At 37.5% G+C, this 25,513-nt stretch overlaps 1 protein-coding gene and 2 long non-coding RNA genes across 5 annotated transcripts; 2 read left to right on the top strand and 1 right to left on the bottom strand.

Annotated features, from left to right (window-relative positions):
* Positions 1 to 436: 436 nt before the first annotated feature.
* LOC137192801 (uncharacterized) lies at positions 437 to 4,265 on the top strand. Of its 2 annotated transcripts, none has more exons than XR_010930630.1 (5): positions 437 to 1,124; positions 1,215 to 1,538; positions 1,632 to 1,722; positions 3,693 to 3,765; positions 3,863 to 4,265. It is a non-coding gene; the product is annotated as an uncharacterized lncRNA (long non-coding RNA). The 2 variants fall into 2 exon arrangements; XR_010930629.1 differs by having other exon boundaries at positions 438 to 1,124; positions 3,696 to 3,765; positions 3,863 to 4,264.
* Positions 4,266 to 12,894: 8,629 nt separating this feature from the next.
* LOC137192800 (uncharacterized) lies at positions 12,895 to 16,627 on the top strand. Of its 2 annotated transcripts, none has more exons than XM_067603744.1 (5): positions 12,895 to 13,335; positions 13,426 to 13,749; positions 13,833 to 13,923; positions 15,903 to 15,972; positions 16,070 to 16,627. In XM_067603744.1, the coding sequence occupies exons 1-5, from the start codon at positions 13,269 to 13,271 to the stop codon at positions 16,166 to 16,168; spliced, it is 651 nt and encodes a 216-aa protein (XP_067459845.1). In that variant the 5' UTR covers positions 12,895 to 13,268; the 3' UTR covers positions 16,169 to 16,627. The 2 variants fall into 2 exon arrangements, with proteins under 2 accessions (XP_067459845.1, XP_067459844.1); XM_067603743.1 differs by having other exon boundaries at positions 15,900 to 15,972.
* Positions 16,628 to 19,313: 2,686 nt separating this feature from the next.
* LOC137192130 (uncharacterized) lies at positions 19,314 to 22,254 on the bottom strand. Its single transcript, XR_010930520.1, has 5 exons — positions 21,670 to 22,254; positions 21,268 to 21,579; positions 21,081 to 21,174; positions 20,313 to 20,382; positions 19,314 to 20,215 (listed from the first exon to the last, which is right to left on the bottom strand). It is a non-coding gene; the product is annotated as an uncharacterized lncRNA (long non-coding RNA).
* Between the last annotated feature and the right edge of the window lie 3,259 nt (positions 22,255 to 25,513).

Here is a 25,513-nt window from a genome sequence, read left to right as displayed (position 1 = left end):
GAGGGTTTAACAGTTACGGTGCAGAAGAAATACAATATTTCTTGTTGCAACAGATGAATATTGTCAAAACCTGGTTGTTATGCCACCATAAGCATCATAAAGCATGAAATGAGTTCAACACAATGCAGAGGTGGTTTTCACTGAACATGCATATTTTGTGCATTCTATATGTAAGGGACAATCAACGAGTAGGTGTGTGTTAAAGGGTTCACGTCGAAGTGGAGGGTGGTACTTTGCCTCCACGTCATGCCTTAAAACCGTAACACACACCTACTTGTTGGTTATCCCTTACTTATTACAAGACTAACTGAAGTGAAAAATGAGTAATGTAATCATTTTCACAGTTTATTTTCAAAAAGGACCAAGCTTGAACTCAATTTGAATTAGACTGTTGTATAAATAATGATAATACATTTAATTTGTACCACACTGTTCATTCATAGTGAAACTCAAAGTGCTGCAGTATTATAACATGTGACTTAACCCTCACATACTGAGCTCTATAACACATTGCTGAACCACAAATCATCCATGAATACTTCATCAGTCATAAATAAATGTGTCATTAATCCTTAATGAAGCTTTCACAGAGCAGACAGAGATCTTTTTCTTCAGGTTTTTATACTTTTTGTTTATGCAGAAAAAACATTTACAATCACACTATATAACAGTCCGATATCACATAAAACAGGAGAGTGATGAATTATATGAAATATGAAGAATGCAACATGTGTATCACATAATGTATGTCAGCTCTATAGAAATGTTTTTAAAAAGTTGAAATATTAACATATTACACTTTTCTATATTCTGGGTCACATTAGGAGAAGTCATTAAATTTCAGGCTGTAAGAAAAAAGTGTTTAGTGTGTTTTTACTCGTCTCACATGTAAATATATATCACATTTGACTCTGACCAGAATGTAACTTTATGTTCCACCAACATTAAGTCATACACTTTGAGCTTAGCTGAATAGCAACTAACCACTTCCTTTTCTCTGAGCCACCTCAACAGTGATGTTTAAGTTCCAGTCTTTCATTTCATTCTGAAGGTTATTATGTTCAGTCAAGACCAAGCAGCTCTGCTCTCCATTCAGCTATTAATTATGTGCCATGTCTTTGCAGGTAAAGTGGAGATTTGTGTTTGTGATTCATGCTTTTCTCTTGATTTCACTACAGATTTCATGTTATAATGATTGTTTCCTTTAATGTTAGAGGTTCATCAAGATGACGTCGTGGACATACTGGTGTCTGAGGGAAACGCCACCATTTTGACTTGCAACATGACAAATGCAAAGCAAATCATCTGGACCAAAGGAAGAATATTTTTTACTTTTAGCGTCTTAAACAATCAGACATTTTCAAATGTCACCTCTCAAAGAATGAGCATAGACTCAAACTTTCCTTCAAAGCTGAATATTCTTGATGTTCAGCATGAAGATGCAGGACTTTATAAGTGTGAAGTAACTTATGAAAAAGGTGTAAGGACTACTGAGTGGAATTTAACCGTTGGAGACGGGGTGTTGGAGATCTCTAAAGGTAGGTAGAGCATGAAGCAGGGAAAATCATTTCTACACATTTCAAAGCTCAAACTGCATGCTACATCAATAATTCACATCTGATTTTATGCAGAAGTCAGTTCATGGAGCTATTATCTATACATACTTACACCTGTAATTGGATTGCTTCTTTGTGGATTGGCTGCAGCAGTTTGCCTCTGCAGGTGAGTAATAGCTTTTAGATTTCAGATTTTGAAATTTATTTCATTCTCATTTGTTTTGGTGCAGAAACGTTGTCAGCAATGGGAACTAAGGCTTACTTCAATATAAAACTCAACCACATCACATCTGTCCGACTTTAAATGGTCAGTTTATCTAAATTATAAACAAACCAGTTTCTGATTTTCTGCCTCCATCGAGCCATGCAGATAGACTTTTGGTTTTGAAATTCTGTGAGATTTCCGCCTCCATCCCTTCAGGGGAGGTAAGAGGAATCACATTTCCATGTTTGGTCTTTCCAATACTCTGAATAATCCATAAATCTATCAACTAGAACTCAACTGTTTTCATAGTGACTTTTTCTTCAATTTCATTGTAGTTTCATTCAAATCTGTTCACAGTGAGACCTGTGGATTGTCTGTAGTAACGAGGACATTGTTTCTGCAAAGACAAATGTTTTAAATGTCATTTTCAATACTGTGAGCAGCATAAACTAAGTTTCATTCATCTGCATCGTAGAGTGGATACAGAAATCTGAAAATCTATTTAATTAGTAAATACACATACAACTATTTTACTGACCTTGAAATGTCCTTGGTCTGTGGTATTTTGTGCACAGCTGAGGGTACAAGGAAATGCAGAAAGTGACGCGACCTGGGGGAAGTTTACATCCTGCAATTACAAACACACACATTGTTGTTTTACAGGCTCGTTCCAGTATGTTTAGACTTGATATACTTAATTCTGATCACTTATAGGCAAAAAATTACAAAATAAAAAAAACAAGGGCTGAGCATCGATATTGGTCCTTATACAATACCTTACTGTGGGAGATATAAACATGATTGAACCTTTAATTTTAATTTATCAAAATATATCAAACTACTCAATGTGTCAATGTTAAATACAATGTTTTGCCTACATAAAATATACTCTAAAGTTTAAATGTTTCCTGGAAGAATCTGACAAAGCATCCAATGCTGACTTCCGATACTTGACACTTTTTTATACTTTGTGATACATTTTGATTCAAAGTATTGAGGTGCAGCCCTACAATCATCAGTATTTCTCCAGCGTGATATTTGAAACAGCATTTATACCTTAATACTGGGAAATACACACAATATAATTCAACATAAAATATGAATGCAATATAAATTTAAAAAATAAAAACATATAGCTAATCAAAACATTTTAGAGACATTTTTTGATGTTGGTGGGCACTCAGGACCTTAGTATTTCTAAAGTCCTTGTTATGGCCCTGATTGCTATGGAGATTAGGAATGTACTTGTAGCTATATGCCTAAGCTCCAATGCATGTATCCATGGTGTATATGCAGAGAATGCATGGATGCTTGTATGTCACTGAATAGTAATGCAAACAGAATAACTATAAAGAATTGACAATAATGCAACTGAGCGTCAACAAACTATTGCTTCATTCACAGTTCTGCCAGAAACAGGATTTCCTCAACAAGTTAACCAAATGTTGGTAAATGTAACCATATTGCTGTTAATCACTACAGTAATAAAAACAGTCACCAATGGCACAAAATGATACTTGTGAGTATCAATGTATAACAAAATAAAAAGACCAGAATGTTTTGAAGAATCCATGTTGATGACTTCAAACATTTAGTTTTTCCAGACAAACAGTCCAAAACCCAAAGATGTTCAATGTACAATAATATAAAACAAAGAAAAGCAGCAAATCCTCACATTGGAGAAGCTGCAACCAGAGAATGTTTGATATTTTCACTTGACAAATGATTAGAATGATTCATCAAATATCAAAGTAGTTGCTGATTCATTTTCGAGTAATCAATTAATCAATTTCTTTTTCACTTCTACTTTTAAACAATTTATTTGTGTTTCACTGTCCCATGAGTGAATTTAGTCTCTTATAATAATGTGTCTGAAACACCTGGAAATAGTCTGGAGCAAGGTGTCATAATCGATCACGATTCTGTCTCAGCAGAAAACTCAGGACCACGACAACAAACCAGGACCCAGTCCCAGACCAGTTTCCTCTTCAGTCGGGGGTAGAGGTAAGAAGAACTTCACACAGTCATATTTTTCTGCTTTGCTTTGCTTTTTGTTTTTCCTTTCTGCATTGAACTTTATTTTTACTTTCTGTCTCTATAGGTGGTCCCTCCTCAACTGCAGGGTGATGTGGACCGTAGGACGAATAATAAGCAGAGGAGTCAGTACTTGGAGAGGCTCAATTCAATCTATGGTCTATAATGAAGTAGTTGTTTAAACTGTCCAGCAGATGGTGATAAAGGCTCAGCCAAAGTTGTGTGAGAAAAGATAAAGGATGTTACTGTGAAGACAAGTGCATTAAATTAAAGCCCCAATCCATTATTGGTGCACATCACTAAGGGAAAAGCTATGAGAGTTTTTTTGTGTGTGTGACTTTTGTGTATGTGCTTCTAAAATACTTGCTTATTTGTTTACATGGTTTAAATTTAATAAAGAATCAACTCAAGTACTATTTCTACTTCTTTACATACTGTACATGTGTTACTGTAAATAAAAATGTTCTAATATTTGTAACAGAGACTTTTTTATTGAAAGATACTGAAAATAAGTCTTATCAATAGTCCTCAGGATACTCTTAGAAATGACATCTTCTGAAGTAGACTGTACTGGATGTTGAAACCAGGGTGAACAGCAAGCAGTCGGTTTTTAAACCAACTGCATGTCAATACATTTATGGCTCAAAAGGAGACGTGAGACGCTCTGTTTCAGTATAAAACAGAACATTTATCAGAGCTGACATCTTATTTCAGTAATCGGCTTTCAACATCATTGTGTAAACTAAGAGCAGGGAGAAGGTTCTGCATAACTCAAGTAGCATGAAATAAAGATGACGGAGAAGATGATGACCAGCCTCTTATGAGTATCACTCATTTTTCAGTCTGTTGTTGTACAATCCTGCTGTGGAACATGAGACCTTGTGGGTTTGCATCACCTTGAAGGCCATAAATAGAAACATTTAGACAAAAGGTTGAAGAAAACTGATACTATCTGTGTAATATTGACAAACATCTACTCATTCAAGCAACACATGCTGTAACATATAACTCAATTCACTGACACGTCATGATCTGTTAACCTGTAGATTCCAGCAGGATTCTTCTGTTTGAAAAACTAGAGACAAACAATTATACGGATGTCCATGCTAGTCAGTTACAGTTGACACATTTAATGATGCATTTAAAAATATTACTCATTATAGCCACTAGCTAACAAATATATCACAAATGATGACATCACTCTCCTCTTAGACTTTTATCAGATTTGGTCTTCTATTCAGATTGATTAGGAATTACAGTGTCTGTCACTGTGTTCACCCAGGAAGTGCTCTATATAACATCATAAAGGCCAGGCTGTGCATTTTACAAGCTTTTCAAAGCAGACTTGATTGTGTATAGGAAGAGGGAGGCAGCTGATGCTGGTAAAAGACTACATGTTGAATGGTGAGGAAGTTAATTGTACCCTGCACCAGCAGGGGCTGCTGGAATCACTTTTTCCCTCCTTCCCACTACTTCTCACAACATAAAAGTAGTAGGTCAGCACATGAAAGGAGAATATGTGCCACTGTGTGTGTGATGGCATTGACTGCTGTTATAATGATATTAGCATTGCTAAAGAAGCATAGAGTTATGTCAAGCAGTCAATAAAGTCAGTTACTGAAGGCCAGTGTGCAGTAGGTGTCCTGCAGACAGCTTCTTTGCTTTTCCTCCGGTCTTCCTTCCTTCCTTTCTCTCTCTCTCTCTCGCTCTCTCTCTCTCATAGCAGGGCTGATGGAGCAGAATTTGATTATATGTTGAAGATCTATTTAAAGTTTGACAAGAGGCCTGCAGAGGCCATGCAGTTCAAAGGAGAAAAAAAAGCAAGCTACTTCAATTTATTTGACAGTGGTAGAAACACTGTTCAGTGTGTCTTGGTGTGTTTATTGTGCTTTTATGAAGGGGCATCAGTGCTTTATAGATGCCTAATGAAACACACATGACACCTTCCACTCTCTCTACTTTGTTGAGTGCATGATGTTACTGCATGTGTTTGTGTGTGCATGAGAGGATTTTTTTCTCTTCAGTCAAATGGCAGTCAGCAGACACCCTTGACCACATTCACCAGAGACTGAGTGAGAAGAGGACCGGATACCAAGCAAGAAAAGAGAGCGTTGCCTCTCACCAACCCTGAAAGGTTCACACCCACCCAACACATGAATCTCTTCAGAATCATCTCATCTGGTTCCATTAAGGAAGTGAAAACCCTGTCTTTAAAAAACATGTCATTAGCATAGATTCACCGTTTTGATTCCTCTTTCCCTCTCTTCGATATCTGCAACTACTGTAGGGAATTATGAGGGCACAGCAGTATCGTGGGCATTAGAGTGAAACAGTCCTCAAGCATGATATCAAATTCTGCAAGGCCCTTCCACAAATAAATGCGCCTAACACAGGAAGCCTCAACCCTTAGACACATGCTTTCACACCCATGTACACATGCACATGAGCACACACACACATATGTTGTCATCTCACACGTACATACAGAATCAATAATACATGACTTGTCAAGTCACCAAGAGCGCTTAAGGTGTACACACACACATGCATGCACAAACACAGAAATCGAAATCTAAATCACCTTCAAACTTATTCTGCAGCTTCTCAAGACAAAGAAACGTCTCCTCTGTTGTTTCCTCAACTGCTGGAAAAGTGAAGGGGGTTAGCCCCAAGTTAGCAACAATCTAACCTAACCTGATGACACTAAACAGAGAACGAAGTAATGTATGGCTGCTCCCAAGTTAACTCATTAACACTACATATGTAGTCCCACCTCCAACCACAATGTGAGTTCCACACGTCCTTATTTCCGCTTGTTGACGCCACAGGTGTAGGAAGAAGCAAATCAAAATTCTTGTTTCCTCAACTGCTGGAGAAGTGAAAGGGGTTAGAGCTGAAGTTAGCAACAATCTAACCTAACCTGATGACGCTCTTTTGCTGCCTCAACAAATGCAGATACAAATACAAATACTGGGATCTCTGCACATCCCTAATACGCACAGGAGCTCCTCGCAAGATTGCTGGCCAGGCAGTAAGAAAATTAGTCAGAAGAGTAGCCCAAGATCCAAGGACCACTCAAAAAGAGCTCCATAAAGACCTGGAAGAAGCAGGTACATTTGTCACAAAGAAAACAATAGGGAATGCACTCCACTACTACAGTCACCATGCACGATCACCCTGTAAGACTCTATTACTGAGGAAAAGACATGTTGAAGTTTGTTTGAAGATTGCTACTCAACATTTATAGAAGCCTGTAGATTACTGGAAGAATGTGGTGTGATCAGACGTGACAAAATTTAAATTTTTGGCAACAACACTACACGCCATGTTTGGAGGAGAAATAGCTCTGCATATGACCCTAAAAATACCACACCTACAATGAAGTTTGGAGGTGGAAGCATTATGGTATGGGGCTGTTTCTCTTCTCATGGTACCAGCAGAATCCACATTGTTGAAGGAAAAATGAATGGAGCCATGCATGGGGATATTCTTGAGAAGAATGGTAAATGGACTGTACTTGTATAGCGCCTTTCTTCTGACCACTCACAGAGCTTTTACACTATGAATCACATTCACCCATATTCATACGCTGAGTGGGTACAGGGGCTACCATGGAAGGTCCCAACCTGCCCATCAGAGGAAAGCTAATCATTCACACACTGATGGCACAACCATCAGGAGCAATATCTTGCCCAAGGACACATCGACATGCAGACTCAAGGAGTGCATGTGCATGTGGCCGGGAATCGAACCGCCGATCATCCTATTAGTGAACGACCCACTCTACTTCCTGAGCCACAGCTGCCCCAATCTGTTGCCATCCACCAGGACAGTGAGGATGAGATGCGGGTGGACCTTCCAACAGGACAATGATCCAAAACATACTGCAAAGGAGACTCTCAACTGATTCCAGAGAAAGAAAAATAAAGATGTTGGAATGGCCCAGTCAATCACCCGACTTGAACCCAATAGAACATTTGTGAAAGGAACTGAAGATAAAGATTCACCAGCGGGCCCCCCAGAACCTTCAACATTTGAAGACTGCTTAGAAGAATGGGCCAAAATCCTCCTCTGAACAATGTGAGAGATCAGTTTCTTTGTACCGGAAGCGTCTTGAAGCTGTCATTGCAAACAAAGGCTTCTCCATCAAGTATTAACTACATTTCAGTTAGCGTGTTCAATACTTTTTTTCTGTGTCACTCCAATTTAATACACATAACTTATTTTATTGATTGGAATGTTGTGATTTCTTTAGCTGTGTTGCCTTATTGAGTTAATACCAATGTCTGGTCTTAATTGCATGTGAATAGCTGCACTGGAAATATGTTTACTGACAAAAATGTCAACATGTAGAATACTTATTTCCCCCACTGTATGTATGTATGTTTGTCTTTTGCATAATCATTCGTCTGATCTACTTTATACCTGGCAGCTGGATTGCTGGGGAATCAAGGAAGTGCAATGTTGATGTATGAAGTTGTTAGGATGAGCAGTTCTCGAGAAATATATAAAAAATACCTCACAAATGATGTTGATTTGCTTTGAGTCAATATGGACAGCGCCACTCTTGTTGGGAGAGACTCAGCAGCCACACATTACTCTGTTTCTGTGTTTAGCGTCATCAGGTTAGGTTAGATTGTTGCTAACTTCAGCGCTAACCCCCTTCACTTCTCCAGCAGTTGAGGAAACAAAAGATGAGACTTTTCTTTGTCTTGAGAAGCTGCAGAATAAGTTTGAATGTGATTTCGATTTCGATTTCTGTGTTTGTGCATGCATGTGTGTGTGTACACCTTAAGCGCTCTTGGTGACTTGACAAGTCATGTATTATTGATTCTGTATGTACGTGTGAGATGACAACATATGTGTGTGTGTGCTCATGTGAATGTGTACGTGGGTGTGAAAGCATGTGTCTCGGGGTTGAGGCTTCCTGTGTTAGGCGCATTTATTTGTGGAAGGGCCTTGCAGAATTTGATATCATGCTTGAGGACTGTTTCACTCTAATGCCCATGATACTGCTGTGCCCTCATAATTCCCTACAGTAGTTGCAGATATCGAAGAGAGGGAAAGAGGAATCAAAACGGTGAATCTATGCTAATGACATGTTTTTTAAAGACAGGGTTTTCACTTCTTTAATGGAACCAGATGAGATTATGCTGAAGAGATTCATGTGTTGGGTGGGTGTGAACCTTTCAGCGTTGGTGAGAAGCAACGCTCTCTTTTCTTGCTTGGTATCCGGTCCTCTTCTCATTCAGTCTCTGATGAATGTGGTCAAGGGTGCCTGCTGACTGCCATTACTGAATACCTTGTGCATTAACCTGGCATTTGGACAAAAAGAAAAAAAAAATCCTCTCATGCACACACAAACACATGCAGTAACATCATGCACTCAACAAAGCAGAGAGAGTGGAAGGTGTCATATATGTTTTATTAGGCATCTATAAAGCACTGATGCCCCTTCATACAAGCACAATAAACACACCAAGACACACTGAACAGTGTTTCTACCACTGTCAAATAAATTGAAGTAGCTTGCTTTTTTTTTCTCCTTTGTCACTCCAATTTAATACACATAACTTATTTTATTGATTGGAATGTTGTGATTTCTTTAGCTGTGTTGCCTTATTGAGTTAATACCAATGTCTGGTCTTAATTGCATGTGAATAGCTGCACTGGAAATATGTTTACTGACAAAAATGTCAACATGTAGAATACTTATTTCCCCCACCGTATGTATGTATGTTTGTCTTTTGCATAATCATTCGTCTGATCTACTTTATACCTGGCAGGTGGATTGCTGGGGAATCAAGGAAGTGCAATGTTGATGTATGAAGTTGTTAGGATGAGCGGTTCTCGAGAAATATATAGAAAATACCTCACAAATGATGTTGATTTGCTTCTTCCTATGCCTGTGGCGTCAACAAGCGGAAATAAGGACGTGTGGAACTCACATTGTGGTTGGAGGTGGGACAACATATGTAGTGTTAATGAGTTAACTTGGGAGCAGCCATACATTACTTCGTTCTCTGTTTAGTGTCATCAGGTTAGGTTAGCTTGTTGCTAACTTGGGGCTAACCCCCTTCACTTTTCCAGCAGTTGAGGAAATAACAGAGAAGACATTTCTTTGTCTTGAGAAGCTGGAGAATAAGTATGATATTGATTTAGATTTTGATTTGTGTGTTTGTGCATGCATGTGTGTGTGTACACCTTAAGGGCTCTTGGTGACTTGACAAGAAATGTATTATTGATTCTGTATGTATGTGTGAGATGACAACATATGTGTGTGTGTGTGTGTGTGTGTGTGTGTGTGTGTGTGTGTGCGTATGCCCTTTCACACAAGCACAATAAACACACTAAGACACACTGAACGGTGTTTCTATCACTGTCAAATCAATTAAAGTAGCTTGCTTTTTTTACCCTTTGAACACCACGGCCTCTGCAGGCCTCTTGTCAAGCTTTAAATAGATCTTCAATCAGCTTCTTTAGCAATGCTAATATCATTATAAAAGCAGTCAATGCCATCACACACACACAGTCGCACATACTCTCCTTTCATATGCTGACCTACTACTTTTATGTTGTGGGAAGTAGTAGGAAGAAGGGAAAAAGTGATTCCAGCAGCCCCTGCTGGTGCAGGGTACAATTAACTTCCGCACCATTCAACATGTAGGCTTTTACCAGCATCAGCTGCCTCCCTCTTCCCAAACACAATCACCTCTGCTTTGAAAAGCTTGTAAAACGCACGGTCTGGCCTTTATGATGTTATATAGAGCACTTCCTTGGTGAACACAGTGACAGACACTATTATTCCTAATCAATCTGAATAGAAGACCAAATCTGATAAAAGTCTAAGAGTAGAGTGTTGTCATCATTTGTGATATATTTGTTATTTAGCTAGTGGCTATAATGAGTAATATTTTTTAAATGCATCATTAAATGTGTCAACTGTAACTGACTAGCATGGACATCCGTATAATTGTTTGTCTCTAGTTTTTCAAACAGAAGAATCCTGCTGGAATCTACAGGTTAACAGATCATGACGTGTCAGTGAATTGAGTTATTTGTTAGAGTATGTGTTGCTTGAATGAGTAGATGTTTGTCAATATTACACAGATAGTATCAGTTTTCTTCAACCTTTTGACTAAATGTTTATGGCCTTCAAGGTGATGCAAACCCACGAGGTCTCATGTTCCGTTCAGTTCAGGTAAATGTTCTGTTTTAGACTGAAACAGAGCGTCTCATGTCTCCTTTTGAGCCATAAACGTACTGACACATAGTTGGTTTAAAGTTTGGTTCAATATTTAGATTTATTGCACTGATCTGTAAATACCCTCTGAAATTATCCATTGTCATCAAAGAGTTCAAAATTATAAAAAAAATAAAAAAAAAACAAGGTGAAATGGTACAAAATTATGATAAACAGACAAATAATGATAACGTCAAGTTAAACTGTTCACTACAGACTATAACTTTTCTCTGGTAGTATATATGTAATGGTAATAAATACAGTGAAAACACCCTCATTTTTCCAGTTTTTATTAGATTTAAGCAGTTCCAACCCAGCAAGTCCAATGAATAACCTTAAATGGTAGAAATGTACAAATGTAAACAGTTAACTGCCAGAGGTAAAAAAAAATGGCTGACAGAACTACCTTAGAAGAAAAGAACAAGATGGTAGGCCTCATGAAACCAGCACAGTCATCATACTGGTTTGGGATGAACTGGAGAAAAGGATGAAAGCAAAGCAACCTGCAACACATTTGTGAGAACAACTGTAACAGTCCTGGAAGAACTTTCCAAACAATATTTGAGTCCTATTGTAGAAAAAAAGTATATAGGTTATATCTGCAGAAGGTGTTTTTGCAGATACATTTTAGGGGGTCTTTTCAATCTAAATAATTGATTTCCAAGTTCACTATGAAGATGGTTGTTTAACTTGGATCACTTATATTGTATGACAGGTTCTCAGCACCAAGCCTCCAGATGTAGAACTGAAATGTAGGACATGAACTATGTAACTAAGTCTCCAGTATTTGCACTATATGCAACCTGGGGATCAATGTTGTAAAAAGAAGTTGTAAGATAACAGATTTGATTCTTGTAAAAGTGGAAAAAAAATATCGTGATCAAGACAGTGAACTCTTCCTGAGTAGGATCAGTCAATTCATCTGGGTAAATGTACAGTATGCTATGTAATTCAGAGGGAAGGACCTTAAAGCTGCTGCTTGCATTCAGCTTCTTACTGATCATTACTCCTCCACCAAAATGTTCATATCATAGACGAAAGAGCCAAGAGAGTTCAAGTGGATGCACATGTTTCTTTTTTACTTTACTGACATAAATCTTTTGTAAAGGGAAGCCATTATTCAGGACCACTATCTGCACATTTAATGGATGAGCACTTCATATTATTGCTTAGGATGGAGGGTTTAACAGTTACGGTGCAGAAGAAATACAATATTTCTTGTTGCAACAGATGAATATTGTCAAAACCTGGTTGTTATGCCACCATAAGCATCATAAAGCATGAAATGAGTTCAACACAATGCAGAGGTGGTTTTCACTGAACATGCATATTTCGTGCATTCTATATGTAAGGGACAATCAACGAGTAGGTGTGTGTTAAAGGGTTCACGTCGAAGCGGAGGGTGGTACTTTGCCTCCACGTCATGTCTTAAAACCGTTTAACACACACCTACTTGTTGGTTATCCCTTACTTATTACAAGACTAACTGAAGTGAAAAATGAGTAATGTAATCATTTTCACAGTTTATTTTCAAAAAGGACCAAGCTTGAACTCAATTTGAATTAGACTGTTGTATAAATAATGATAATACATTTAATTTGTACCACACTGTTCATTCATAGTGAAACTCAAAGTGCTGCAGTATTATAACATGTGACTTAACCCTCACATACTGAGCTCTATAACACATTGCTGAACCACAAATCATCCATGAATACCTCATCAGTCATTAATAAATGTGTCATTAATCCTTAATGAAGCTTTCACAGACAGAGATCTTTTTCTTCAGGTTTTTATACTTTTTGTTTATGCAGAAAAACATTTACAATCACACTATATAACAGTCCGATATCACATAAAACAGGAGAGTGATGAATTATATGAAATGTGAAGAATGCAACATGTGTATCAGATAATGTGTGTCAGCTCTACAAAAATGTTTTTAAAACGTTGAAATATTAACATATTACACTTTTCTATATTCTGGGTCACATTAGGAGAAGTCATTAAATTTCAGGCTGTAAGAAAAAAGTGTTTAGTGTGCTTTTACTCGTCTCACATGTAAAAATATATCACATTTGACTCTGAACAGAATATAACTTTATGTTCCACCAACATTAAGTCATACACTTTGAGCTTAGCTGAATAGCAACTAACCACTTCCTTTTCTCTGAGCCACCTCAACAGTGATGTTTAAGTTCCAGTCTTTCATTTCATTCTGAAGGTTATCATGTTCAGTCAAGACCAAGCAGCTCTGCTCTCCATTCAGCTATTAATTATGTGCCATGTCTTTGCAGGTAAAGTGGAGATTTATGTTTGTGATTCATGCTTTTCTCTTGATTTCACTACAGATTTCATGTTATAATGATTGTTTCCTTTAATGTTAGAGGTTCATCAAGATGACATCGTGGACATACTGGTGTCTGAGGGAAACGCCACCATTTTGACTTGCAACATGACAAATGCAAAGCAAATCATCTGGACCAAAGGAAGAATATTTTTTACTTTTAGCGTCTTAAACAATCAGACATTTTCAAATGTCACCTCTCAAAGAATGAGCCTAGACTCAAACTTTCCTTCAAAGCTGAATATTCTTGATGTTCAGCATGAAGATGCAGGACTTTATAAGTGTGAAGTAAGTTATGACAAAGGTGTAAGGACTACTGAGTGGAATTTAACCGTTGTTGACGGGGTGTTGGAGATCTCTAAAGGTAAGTAGAGCATAAATCATTTCTACACATTTCAAAGCTCAAACTGCATGCTACATCAATAATTCACATCTGATTTTATGCAGAAATCAGTTCATGGAGCTATTATCTGTACATACGTACACCTGCAATTGGATTGCTTCTTTGTGGCTTGGCTGCAGCAGTTTGCCTCTGCAGGTGAGTAATAGCTTTTAGATTTCAGATTTTGAAATTTATTTCATTCTCATTTGTTTTGGTGCAGAAACGTTGTCAGCAATGGGAACTAAGGCTGATTTCAGTATAAAACTCAACCACATCACATCTGTCCGACTTTAAATGGTCAGTTTATCTAAATTACAAACAAACCAGTTTCTGATTTTCTGCCTCCATCGAGCCATACAGATAGACTTTTGGTTTTGAAATTCTGTGAGATTTCCGCCTCCATCCCTCCAGGGGAGGTAAGAGGAATCACATTTCCATGTTTGGTGTTTCCAATACTCTGAATAATCCATAAATCTATCAACTAGAACTCAACTGTTTTCATAGTGACTTTTTCTTCAATTTCATTGTAGTTCCATTCAAATCTGTACACAGTGAGACCTGTGGATTGTCTGTAATGAGGACATTATTTCTGCAAAGACAAATGTTTTAAATGTCATTTTCAATACTGTGAGCAGCATAAACTAAGTTTCATTCATCTGCATCGTAGAGTGGATACAGAAATCTGAAAATCTATTTAATTAGTAAATACACATACAACTATTTTACTGACCTTGAAATGTCCTTGGTCTGTGGTATTTTGTGCACACCTGAGGGTGCAAGGAAATGCAGAAAGTGACGCCACCTGGGGGAAGTTTACATCCTGCAATTACAAACATACACATTGTTGTTTTACAGGCTCGTTCCAGTATGTTTTGACTTGATATACTTAATTCTGATCACCTATAGGCAAAAAAATTACAAAATAAAAAAGAACAAGGGCTGAGCATCGATATCGGTCCTTATGCAATACCTTACTGTAGGAGATATAAACATGATTTGAACCTTTTCTTTTAATTTATCAAAATATATCAAACTGCTCAATGTGTCAATGTTAAATACAATGTTTTGCCTACATAAAATATACTCTAAAGTTTAAATGTTTCCTGGAAGAATCTGACAAAGCATCCAATGCTGACTTTTGATACTTGACACTTTTTTATACTTTGTGATACATTTTGATTCAAAGTATTGAGGTGCAGCCCTACAATCATCAGTATTTCTCCAGCATGATATTTGAAACAGCAGTTGTACCTTAATACTGGGAAATACACACAATATAATTCAACATAAAATATGAATGTAATGTAAATTTTAAAAAAAATCTCACTAATCAAAATATTTTAGAGATGTTTTTTGATGTTGGTGGGCACTCATGATCTCAGTATTTCTAAAGTCCTTGTTATGGCCCTGGTTGCTATGGAGATTAGGCATGTACCTGTAGCTACATGCCTAAGCTCCAATGCATGTATCTATGGTGTATATGCAGAGAATACATGGATGCTTGTATGTCACTGAATAGTAATGCAAACAGAATAACTATAAAGAATTGACAGTAATGCAACTGAGCGTCAACAAACTATTGTTTCATTCACTGTTCTGCCAGAAACAGGATTTCCTCAACAAGTTAACCAAATGATGGTAAAAACCATATTGCTGTTAATCACAAGAGTAATAAAAACATAATAACAGTCACTAATGGCACAAAATGATACTTGTGAGTATCAATGTATAACAAAATAAAAAGACCAATATGTTTTGAAGAATCCATGTTGATGACTTCAAACATTTAGTTTTTCCAGACAAACAGTCCAAAACCCAAAGATGTTCAATGTACAATAATATAAAACAGAGCAAAGAAAAGCAGCAAATCCTCACATTGGAGAAGCTGCAACCAGAGAATGTTTGATATTTTTACTTGACAAATGATTAAAATGATTGATCAAATATCAAAATAGTTGCTGATTCATTTTTGAGTAATCAATTAATCAATTTCTTTTTCACTTCTACTTTTAAAACAATTTATTTGTATTCCACTGTCCCATGCGTGAACTCAGTCTCTTATAATAATGTGTCTGAAACACCTGGAAATAGTCTGGAGTGAGGTGTCATAATCGATCACAATTCTGTCTCAGCAGAAAACTCAGGACCGCGACATCAAACCAGGACCCAGTCCCAGACCAGTTTCCTCTTCAGTCGGGGGGAGAGGTAAGAAGAACTTCACACAGTCATGTTTTTCTGCTTTGCTTTGCTTTTCATTTTTCCTTTCTGCATTGAACTTTATTTTTACTTTCTGTCTCTATAGGTGGTCCCTCCTCAACTGCAGGGTGATGTGGACCGTAGGACGAATAATAAGCAGAGGAGTCAGTACTTGGAGAGGCTCAATTCAATCTATGGTCCATAATGAAGTAGTTGTTTAAACTGTCCAGCAGATGGTGATAAAGGCTCAGCCAAAGTTGCGTGAGAAAAGATAAAGGATGTTACTGTGAAGACAAGTGCATTAAATTAAAGCCCCAATCCATTATTGGTGCACATCACTAATTTTGTCCAGGTGCAAAGGGAAAAGCTATGAGACTTTTTATGTGTGTGTGACTTTTGTATATGTGCTTCTAAAATACTTGCTTATTTGTTTACATGGTTTAAATTTAATAAAAAATCATCTGAAGTATTATTTCTACTTTTTTACATACTGTACATGTGTTACTGTAAAAATGTTCTAATATTTGTAGCAGAGACTTTTTTATTGAATGATACTGAAAATAAGTCTTATCAATTGTCTACAATCATTTATAAGTACAGGATACTCTTAGAAATCACATCTTCTGAAGTAGACTGTCCTGGATGTTGAAACCAGGGTGAACAGCAAGCACTGCATGTCAGTACATTTATGGCTCAAAAGGAGACGTGAGACGCTCTGTTTCAGTATAAAACAGAACATTTATCAGAGCTGACATCTTATTTCAGTAATCGGCTTTCAACATCTTTGTGTAAACTAAGAGCAGGGAGAAGGTTCTGCATAACTCAAGTGGCATGAAATAAAGATGACGGAGAAGATGATGACCAGCCTCTTATGAGTATCACTCATTTTTCAGTCTGTTGTTGTACAGTCCTGCTGTGGAACATGAGACCTTGTGGGTTTGCATCACCTTGACGGCCATAAATAGAAACATTTAGACAAAAGGTTGAAGAAAACTGATACTATCTGTGTAATACTGACAAACATCTACTCATTCAAGCAACACATGCTCTAACAAATAACTCAATTCACTGACACATCATGATCTGTTAACCTGTAGATTCCAGCAGGAGACAAACAATTATATGGATGTCCATGCTAGTCAGTTACAGTTGACACATTTAATGATGCATTTAAAAAATATACGTTACTCTTTATAGCCACTAGCTAGATAATAAATATATCACAAATGATGACATCACTCCCCTCTTAGACTTTTATCAGATTTGGTCTTCTATTCAGATTGATTAGGAATTACAGTGTCTGTCACTGTGTTCACCCAGGAAGTGCTCTATATAACATCATAAAGGCCAGGCCGTGCGTTTTACAAGCTTTTCAAAGCAGAGGTGATTGTGTATAGGAAGAGGGAGGCAGCTGATGCTGGTAAAAGACTACATGTTGAATGGTGAGGAAATTAATTGTACCCTGCACCAGCAGGGGCTGCTGGAATCACCTTTTCCCTCCTTCCCACTACTTCTCACAACATAAAAGTAGTAGGTCAGCATATGAAAGGAGAGTATGTGCCACTGTGTGTGTGTGATGGCATTGACTGCTGTTATAATGATATTAGCATTGCTAAAGAAGCATAGAGTTATGTCAAGCAGTCAATAAAGTCAGTTACTGAAGGCCAGTGTGCAGTAGGCACCCTGCAGACAGCTTCTTTGCTTTTCCTCCGGTCTTCCTTCCTTTCTCTCCTCTCCCTCTCTCTCTCTCTCTCTCTCTCTCTCTCTCTCTCTCTCTCTCTCTCTCTCTCTTTCTTATAGCAGGGCTGATGGAGCAGAATTTGATTATATGTTGAAGATCTATTTAAAGTGTGACAAGAGGCCTGCAGAGGCCATGCGGTTCAAAGGAGAAAAAAAAGCAAGCTACTTCAATTTATTTGACAGTGGTAGAAACACTGTTCAGTGTGTCTTGGTGTGTTTATTGTGCTTTTATGAAGGGGCATCAGTGCTTTATAGATGCCTAATGAAACACACATGACACCTTCCATTCTCTCTGCTTTGTAGAGTGCATGATGTTACTGCATGTGTTTGTGTGTGCATGAGAGGATTTTTTTTTCTTTTTGTCCAAATGCCAGGTTAATGCACAAGGTCTTCAGTAATGGCAGTCAGCAGGCACCCTTGACCACATTCACCAGAGACTGAGTGAGAAGAGGACCGGATACCAAGCAAGAAAAGAGAGCGTTGCCTCTCACCAACCCTGAAAGGTTCACACCCACCCAACACATGAATCTCTTCAGAATCATCTCATCTGGTTCCATTAAGGAAGTGAAAACCCTGTCTTTAAAAAACATGTCATTAGCATAGATTCACCGTTTTGATTCCTCTTTCCCTCTCTTCAATATCTGCAACTACCGTAGGGAATTATGAGGGCACAACAGTATTGTGGCCATTAGAGTGAAACAGTCCTCAAGCATGATATCAAATTCTGCAAGGCCCTTCCACAAATAAATGCACCTAACACAGGAAGCCTCAACCCTTAGACACATACTTTCACACCCACGTACACATGCACATGAGCACACACAAACATCTCACACGTACATACAGAATCAATAATACATGACTTGTCAAGTCACCAAGAGCGCTTAAGGTGTACACACACACATGCATGCACAAACACAGAAATCGAAATCTAAATCACATTCAAACTTATTCTGCAGCTTCTCAAGACAAAGAAAAGTCTCATCTTTTGTTTCCTCAACTGCTGGAAAAGTGAAAGGGGTTAGCGCTGAAGTTAGCAACAAGCTAACCTAACCTGATGACGCTAAACACAGAAACAGAGTAAGGTGTGGCTGCTGAGTCTCTCCCAAAATAAGTCTTTAACACTACGGATGTAATCCCACCTCGAACCACAATGTGGGTTGCAACGGCAGAGTGGCGCTGTCCATATTGACTCAAAGCAAATCAACGTTGTTTATGAGGTATTTTTTATATATTTCTCGAGAACTGCTCATACTAACAACTTCACACATCAACATTGCACTTCCTTGATTCCCCAGCAATCCACCTGCCAGGTATAAAGTAGATCAGATGAACGGTTCTCAAGATAAACATTCATACATAGAGTGGGGGAAATAAGAGAGAGAGAAAAAAGAAATCACAACATTCCAATCAATAAAATAAGTTATGTGTATTAAATTGGAGTGACACAGAAAAAAAGTATTGAACACACTAAATGAAATGTAGTTAATACTTGATGGAGAAGCCTTTGTTTGCAATGACAGCTTCAAAACGCTTCCAGTACAAAGAAACTAATCTCTCACTGTGTTCAGGGGGGATTTCGGCCCATTCTTCTAAGCAGTCTCCAAATGTTGAAGGTTCTGGGGGGCCCGCTGGTGAATCTTTATCTTCAGTTCCTTCCACAAATGTTCTATTGGGTTCAAGTCGGGTGATTGACTGGGCCATTCCAACATCTTTATTTTCTTTCTCTGGAATCAGTTGAGAGTCTCCTTTGCAGTATGTTTTGGATCATTGTCCTGTTGGAAGGTCCACCCGCATCTCATCCTCACTGTCCTGGTGGATGGCAACAGATTCTTCTCAAGAATATCCCCATACATGACTCTATTAGTTTTCCCTTCAACAATTTGGATTCTGCTGCTACCATGAGGAGAGAAACAGCCCCATACCATAATACTTCCACCTCCGAACTTCATTGTAGGTGTGGTATTTTTAGGGTCATATGCACAGCTATTTCTCCTCCAAACATGATATGTACTGTTATTGCCAAAAATCTGAATTTAATTTAATTAAGACTTATTTTCAATATCTTTCAATTAAAAGTCTTTCTGTTACAAATATTAGAAAGTTTTTTACAGCAACATATGTACAGTATGTAAAGAAGTAGAAATACTTATTTAGATGATTCTTTATTAAATTTAAACCATGTAAACAAATAAGCAAGTATTTTAGAAGCACATATACAAAAGTCACACACACATAAAAACTCTCATAGCTTTTCCCTTTGCACCTGGACAAAATTAGTGATGTGCACCAATAATGGATTGGGGCTTTAATTTAATGCACTTGTCTTCACAGTAACATCCTTTATCTTTTCTCACACAACTTTGGCTGAGCCTTTATCACCATCTGCTGGACAGCTTAAACAACTACTTCATTATAGACCATAGATTGAATTGAGCCTCTCCAAGTACTGACTCCTCTGCTTATTATTCGTCCTACGGTCCACATCACCCTGCAGTTGAGGAGGGACCACCTATAGAGACAGAAAGTAAAAATAAAGTTCAATGCAGAAAGGAAAAATGAAAAGCAAAGCAAAGCAGAAAAACATGACTGTGTGAAGTTCTTCTTACCTCTCCCCCCGACTGAAGAGGAAACTGGTCTGGGACTGGGTCCTGGTTTGTTGTCGTGGTGTCGAGTTTTCTGCTGAGACAGAATTGTGATCAATTATGACACTTTGCTCCAGACTATTTCCAGGTGTTTCAGACACATTATTATAAGAGACTGAGTTCACGCATGGGATAGTGAAACACAAATAAATTGTTTAAAAGTAGAAGTGAAAAAGAAATTGATTAATTGATTACTCAAAAATGAATCAGCAACTACTTTGATATTTGATGAATCATTCTAATCATTTGTCAAGTGAAAATATCAAACATTCTCTGGTTGCAGCTTCTCCAATGTGAGGATTTACTGCTTTTCTTTGTTTTATATTATTGTACATTGAACATCTTTGGGTTTTGGACTGTTTGTCTGGAAGAACTAAATGTTTGAAGTCATCAACATGGATTCTTCAAAACATTCTGGTCTTTTTATTTTGTTATACATTGATACTCACAAGTATCATTTTGTGCCATTAGTGACTGTTATCATGTTTTTATTACTGTAGTGATTAACAGCAATATGGTTACATTTATCAACATTTGGTTAACTTGTTGAGGAAATCCTGTTTCTGGCAGAACTGTGAATGAAGCAATAGTTTGTTGACGCTCAGTTGCATTATTGTCAATTCTTTATAGTTATTCTGTTTGCATTACTATTCAGTGACATACAAGCATCCATGCATTGTGAATGTGAATGAAATAAAATTTCAAATCTGAAATCTAAAAGCTATTACTCACCTGCAGAGGCAAACTGCTGCAGCCAAGCCACAAAGAAGCAATCCAAGTCCAGGTGTAAGTATGTATAGATAATACATACTCGATGAACTGATTTCTGCACAAAATCAGACGTGAATTATTGAAGTAGCATGCAGTTTGAGCTTTGAAATGTGTAGAAATGATTTAACCTGCTTCATGCTCTACCTACCTTCAGAGATTTCCAACACAGTTAAATTCCACTCAGTAATCCTTACACCTTTTTCATAAGTTACTTCACACTTATAAAGTCCTGCATCTTCATGCTGAACATCAAGAATATTCAGCTTTGAAGGAAAGTTCGAGTCTATGCTCATTCTTTGAGAGGTGACATTTGAAAATGTCTGATTGTTTAAGACATTAAAAGTAAAAAGTATTCTTCCTTTGGTCCAGCTGATTTGCTTTGCATTTGTCATGTTGCAAGTCAAAACGGTGGCGTTTCCCTCAGACACCAGTATGTCCCCGAAGTCAACTCGATGAACCTCTAACATTAAAGGAAACAATCATTATAAAATGAAATCTGTAGCGAAATCAAGAGAAAAGCATGAATCACAAACATTAATCTCCACTTTACCTGCAAAGATATGGCACATAATTAATAGCTGAATGGAGAGCAGAGCTGCTTGGTCTTGACTGAACATAATAACCTTCAGAATGAAATGAAAGACTGGAACTTAACCATCACTGTTGAGGTGGCTCAGAGAAAAGGAAGTGGTTAGTTGCTATTCAGCTAAGTTCAAAGTGTATGACTTAATGTTGGTGGAAAATAAAGTTACATTCTGTTCAGAGTCAAATGTGATATAATTTTACATGTGAGACGAGTAAAAACACACTAAACACTTTTTTTCTTTTAGGCTGAAATTTAATGACTTCTCCTAATGTGACCCAGGATATACAAACATGTCAATATTTCAACTTTAAAAACATTTTTGTGCAGCTGATACGCATGTTGAATTCTTAACATTACATATAACAATAAACAATGAAAATGTTAAGTTAAACTGTTCACTACAGACTGTAATAACTTTTCTCCGGCAGTGTATATAATAGAACTGTATACAGTGAAAAGTTTTATAACACCCCCATTTTTCCAGTTTTTATTTAGATTTAAGCAGTTCCAACCCAGCAAGTCCAGTGAATAACCTTAAATGGTACAAACATAAGTAGTAAACTGCCAGAGGTAAAAAAAATAAAAAAAATTTAAAAAAGAAAAGAAAAAGGTTAAGGTCACCAGAAACTGAAAAATAATGTAATTTCAGAGTTATAAACTCAAGTAATGGTTTAACAACTTTTCTGCAGCAATGAATGTAAATGAAGCATTTAAAGCTGATGCAAATATTTCCTGCAGGTGTCCAAAATTTTTTTGATTTCTTCCAAATCCTCTGGCACCCTGGACCAAAAGGGCTACCACTGCATTTTGCAGAGTCATGCAATATCCTCTGGTCTAGTTGGTCAGGGGTTCCTCCTACAGCAAGATAATGACCTAGAACATACATCCACACTGTCAGAACTACCTTAGAAGAAAAGAACAAGATGGTAGGCCTCATGAAACCAGCACAGTCATTGAACTGGTTTGGGATGAACTGGAGAGAAGGATGAAAGCAAAGCAACCTGCAACACCTTTGTGGGAACAACTGCAACAGTGCTGGAAAAATCTTTCCAAACAATATTTGATTTCTATTGTAGAAAGAATGTCACAAGTGTGTTAGAGTCGAACAGAATGATGTCACGCAGGCTCAATCTGGTGCTACACATCTAATGAGGGTCTGCAGAATGCACAAATATCACTTTAAGTTGACAATCACTACACAGTGTTTTCTGCTTCTATCTTGTACACACAGATTCTCAGTATCTGATTTGCTCACACAAGACTTTGTTGTGACTTCCCCCTGCACATACACTGCTCACATAGTGACACTGACGCCTGTGGTGATTTAGTGGTACTGCTGCCTAACAATGACACTGGCAATGAATAACGTACCATAATTTTTTAACTAAAATGAACATTTTCCTCTCATAAACACACATAACGCCTAGGAAAGATATATATATGTATATATCAGTGGAAGCTGAAAGAATATTTGGTTGAAATAAACTATCACCAAATCTCGGTATTATTTATAAAATCTTTTTTTTCTCTCTTCTTTGGAAAAAATCCATTATTGAAATTCTGGTTAAAATGCTTCAACAATGACACCTGCAGGGCAGAAGGAGAAAGGGCAGTCTGTGTGAAGTGGTGGTGGGGAGCAGTGGGGGAGAGTGAGGGGGAGTGGGGGGACAGAGGAGGACGGGCTCCTGCTGTCCTCCACAGGGCGGAATCTCCTACATCAATTTAATGTACGTCACTTTTTTCATGCTTATCTATGATTGGCCAAGACACGTAAAATGACGCCCCATTTTTACTTTCTGATGTGAACTTACACTTTTAGATCTGTGAATGTTTTTAGTGTTCAATCTTTCAAGTATTCAGCACTGATCTGAACCTGTATCACATTATAAGCTTTGTGGTACTTTATATATTTCTGTATACTAAGAAAATACACAGGAAACACATGTAAATCATGTGATATGTTGTCTGTTTCTGATGAGAACATAAATCTGTTGTCACAGTAGAACAATACTATTATATAAATTTGAAATGCTAAAATGAGCACTTCTTTGTTTAGAAACAATATGTAAATGCTAAATGTCTTTAGATAAGCAGCCTTTTCACCACTCTGGCGTTTTTGTTTTTGAAAGAAAATTGTTTTATTGGCATATAAAATTGCCCTCCACCCCTCTGATTTCATTGAGTGGGGGACAATGATATAGTACGATGCGGTTTGTTGTAGGATTCCATGTTGGTGTTCCTCCTGTCCTCCCCAATTTTTTGAGTCACCAGCCGCCACTGGTATGTACGCTAATGATGCTGTGCGACACATATGCTTTCTCCTCTAACCGGAAATGCGCCCAACACATGCTGCTTATTCATCTATACAAGCGGCTTTGAGTGAGTGTTTAAATTTATTTGTTTTCTGCAGCAAATAAATTTTAATTTGCAGCTATTTCTGAGTGCTGCGCATTCATTTGCCTGTGTTATGTGTGTTATGTGTTTTTTTCTTCATAGCTTTATTTACAAAGGACATGCAGAACAAAAACACGATAACAGAAAGAAAAAGAGAGGGAGATAACAAGGGGATTATTACAAAGACACAATAGCCACACAACAACATAAATGCACAGAAAATCATTATTTTACATACATTTCAGAATAATAACAAGTCAGAAGTCTGCCAGTCAGAAGTCCAAACTTTTGACTGGTAGACTGTAAGTCGATGCAATTTCATGGCTTCTTTTGTTTAGTTTAAGACATTTTGTCAGGAAGTCAAAGTAGGTCTATAATTTAGTCATTCATGAAGTGGGGGAAGCTCAGTAAAGTATCTTTCATTTACACACGTTAACATGATATTTACCCATTGATACTATTAATTATTGAAAAACAGAATGTAACTTTATGTTCCACCTACATTAATTGATACACTTTGAACTTAGCTGAACACGCAACTAACCACTTCCTTTCCTCTGAGCCACCTCAACAGTGATGGTTAAGTTCCAGTCTTTCATTTCATTCTGAAGGTTATTATGTTCAGTCAAGACCAAGCAGCTCTGCTCTCCATTCAGCTATTAATTATGTGCCATGTCTTTGCAGGTAAAGTGGAGATTTGTGTTTGTGATTCATGCTTTTCTCTTGATTTCACTACGGATTTCATGTTATAATGATTGTTTCCTTTAATGTTAGAAGTTCGTCGAGTTGACTGAGTAAGGATTACTGAGTGGAATTTAATCGTTGGAGACGGGGTGTTGGAGATCTCTGAAGGTAGGTAGAGCATGAAGCAGGGCAAATCAAGTCTACACATTTCAAAGCTCAAACTGCATGCTACTTCAATAATTCACATCTGATTTTATGCAGAAGTCAGTTCATGGAGCTATTATCTATACATACGTACACCTGTAATTGGATTGCTTCTTTGTGGCTTGGCTGCAGCAGTTTGCCTCTGCAGGTGAGTAATAGCTTTTAGATTTTGAAATGTATTTCATTCTCATTTGTTCTGGTGCAGAAACGTTGTCAGCAATGGGAACTAGGGCTGATTTGAGTATAAAACTCAACCACATCACATCTGTCCAAATTCAAACGGTCAGTTTATCTAAATTACAAACAAACCACTTTCTAATTTTCTGCCTCCATCGAGCCATGCAGATAGACTTTTGGTTTTGAAATTCTGTGAGATTTCCACCTCCATCCCTCCAGGGGAGGTAAGAGGAATCACATTTCCGTGTTTGGTGTTTCCAATACTCTGAATAATCCATAAATCTATCAACTAGAGTTCAGCTGTTTTCATAGTGGGCCACAACACCAAACCAGGACCCAGTCCCAGACC

The sequence above is a fragment of the Thunnus thynnus genome, chromosome 11, assembly GCF_963924715.1.
Source record: "Thunnus thynnus chromosome 11, fThuThy2.1, whole genome shotgun sequence".
Classification (NCBI taxonomy): Eukaryota; Metazoa; Chordata; class Actinopteri; order Scombriformes; family Scombridae; genus Thunnus; species Thunnus thynnus.
The sequence above is the reverse complement of the archived record's forward strand: the minus strand, read 5'-3'. Positions and strand labels throughout refer to the sequence as shown.

What these genes read in the sequence shown, in the direction of transcription:
- LOC137192800 (XM_067603743.1), top strand. Translation starts at nt 13,269, where the DNA reads ATGTTCAGTCAAGACCAAGCAGCTCTGCTCTCCATTCAGCTATTAATT. An exon ending in GGTGTTGGAGATCTCTAAAG is followed by an intron (nt 13,750 to 13,832) that starts GTAAGTAGAGCA and finishes GATTTTATGCAG; the next exon opens with AAATCAGTTCATGGAGCTAT. An exon ending in CTCTTCAGTCGGGGGGAGAG is followed by an intron (nt 15,973 to 16,069) that starts GTAAGAAGAACT and finishes CTGTCTCTATAG; the next exon opens with GTGGTCCCTCCTCAACTGCA.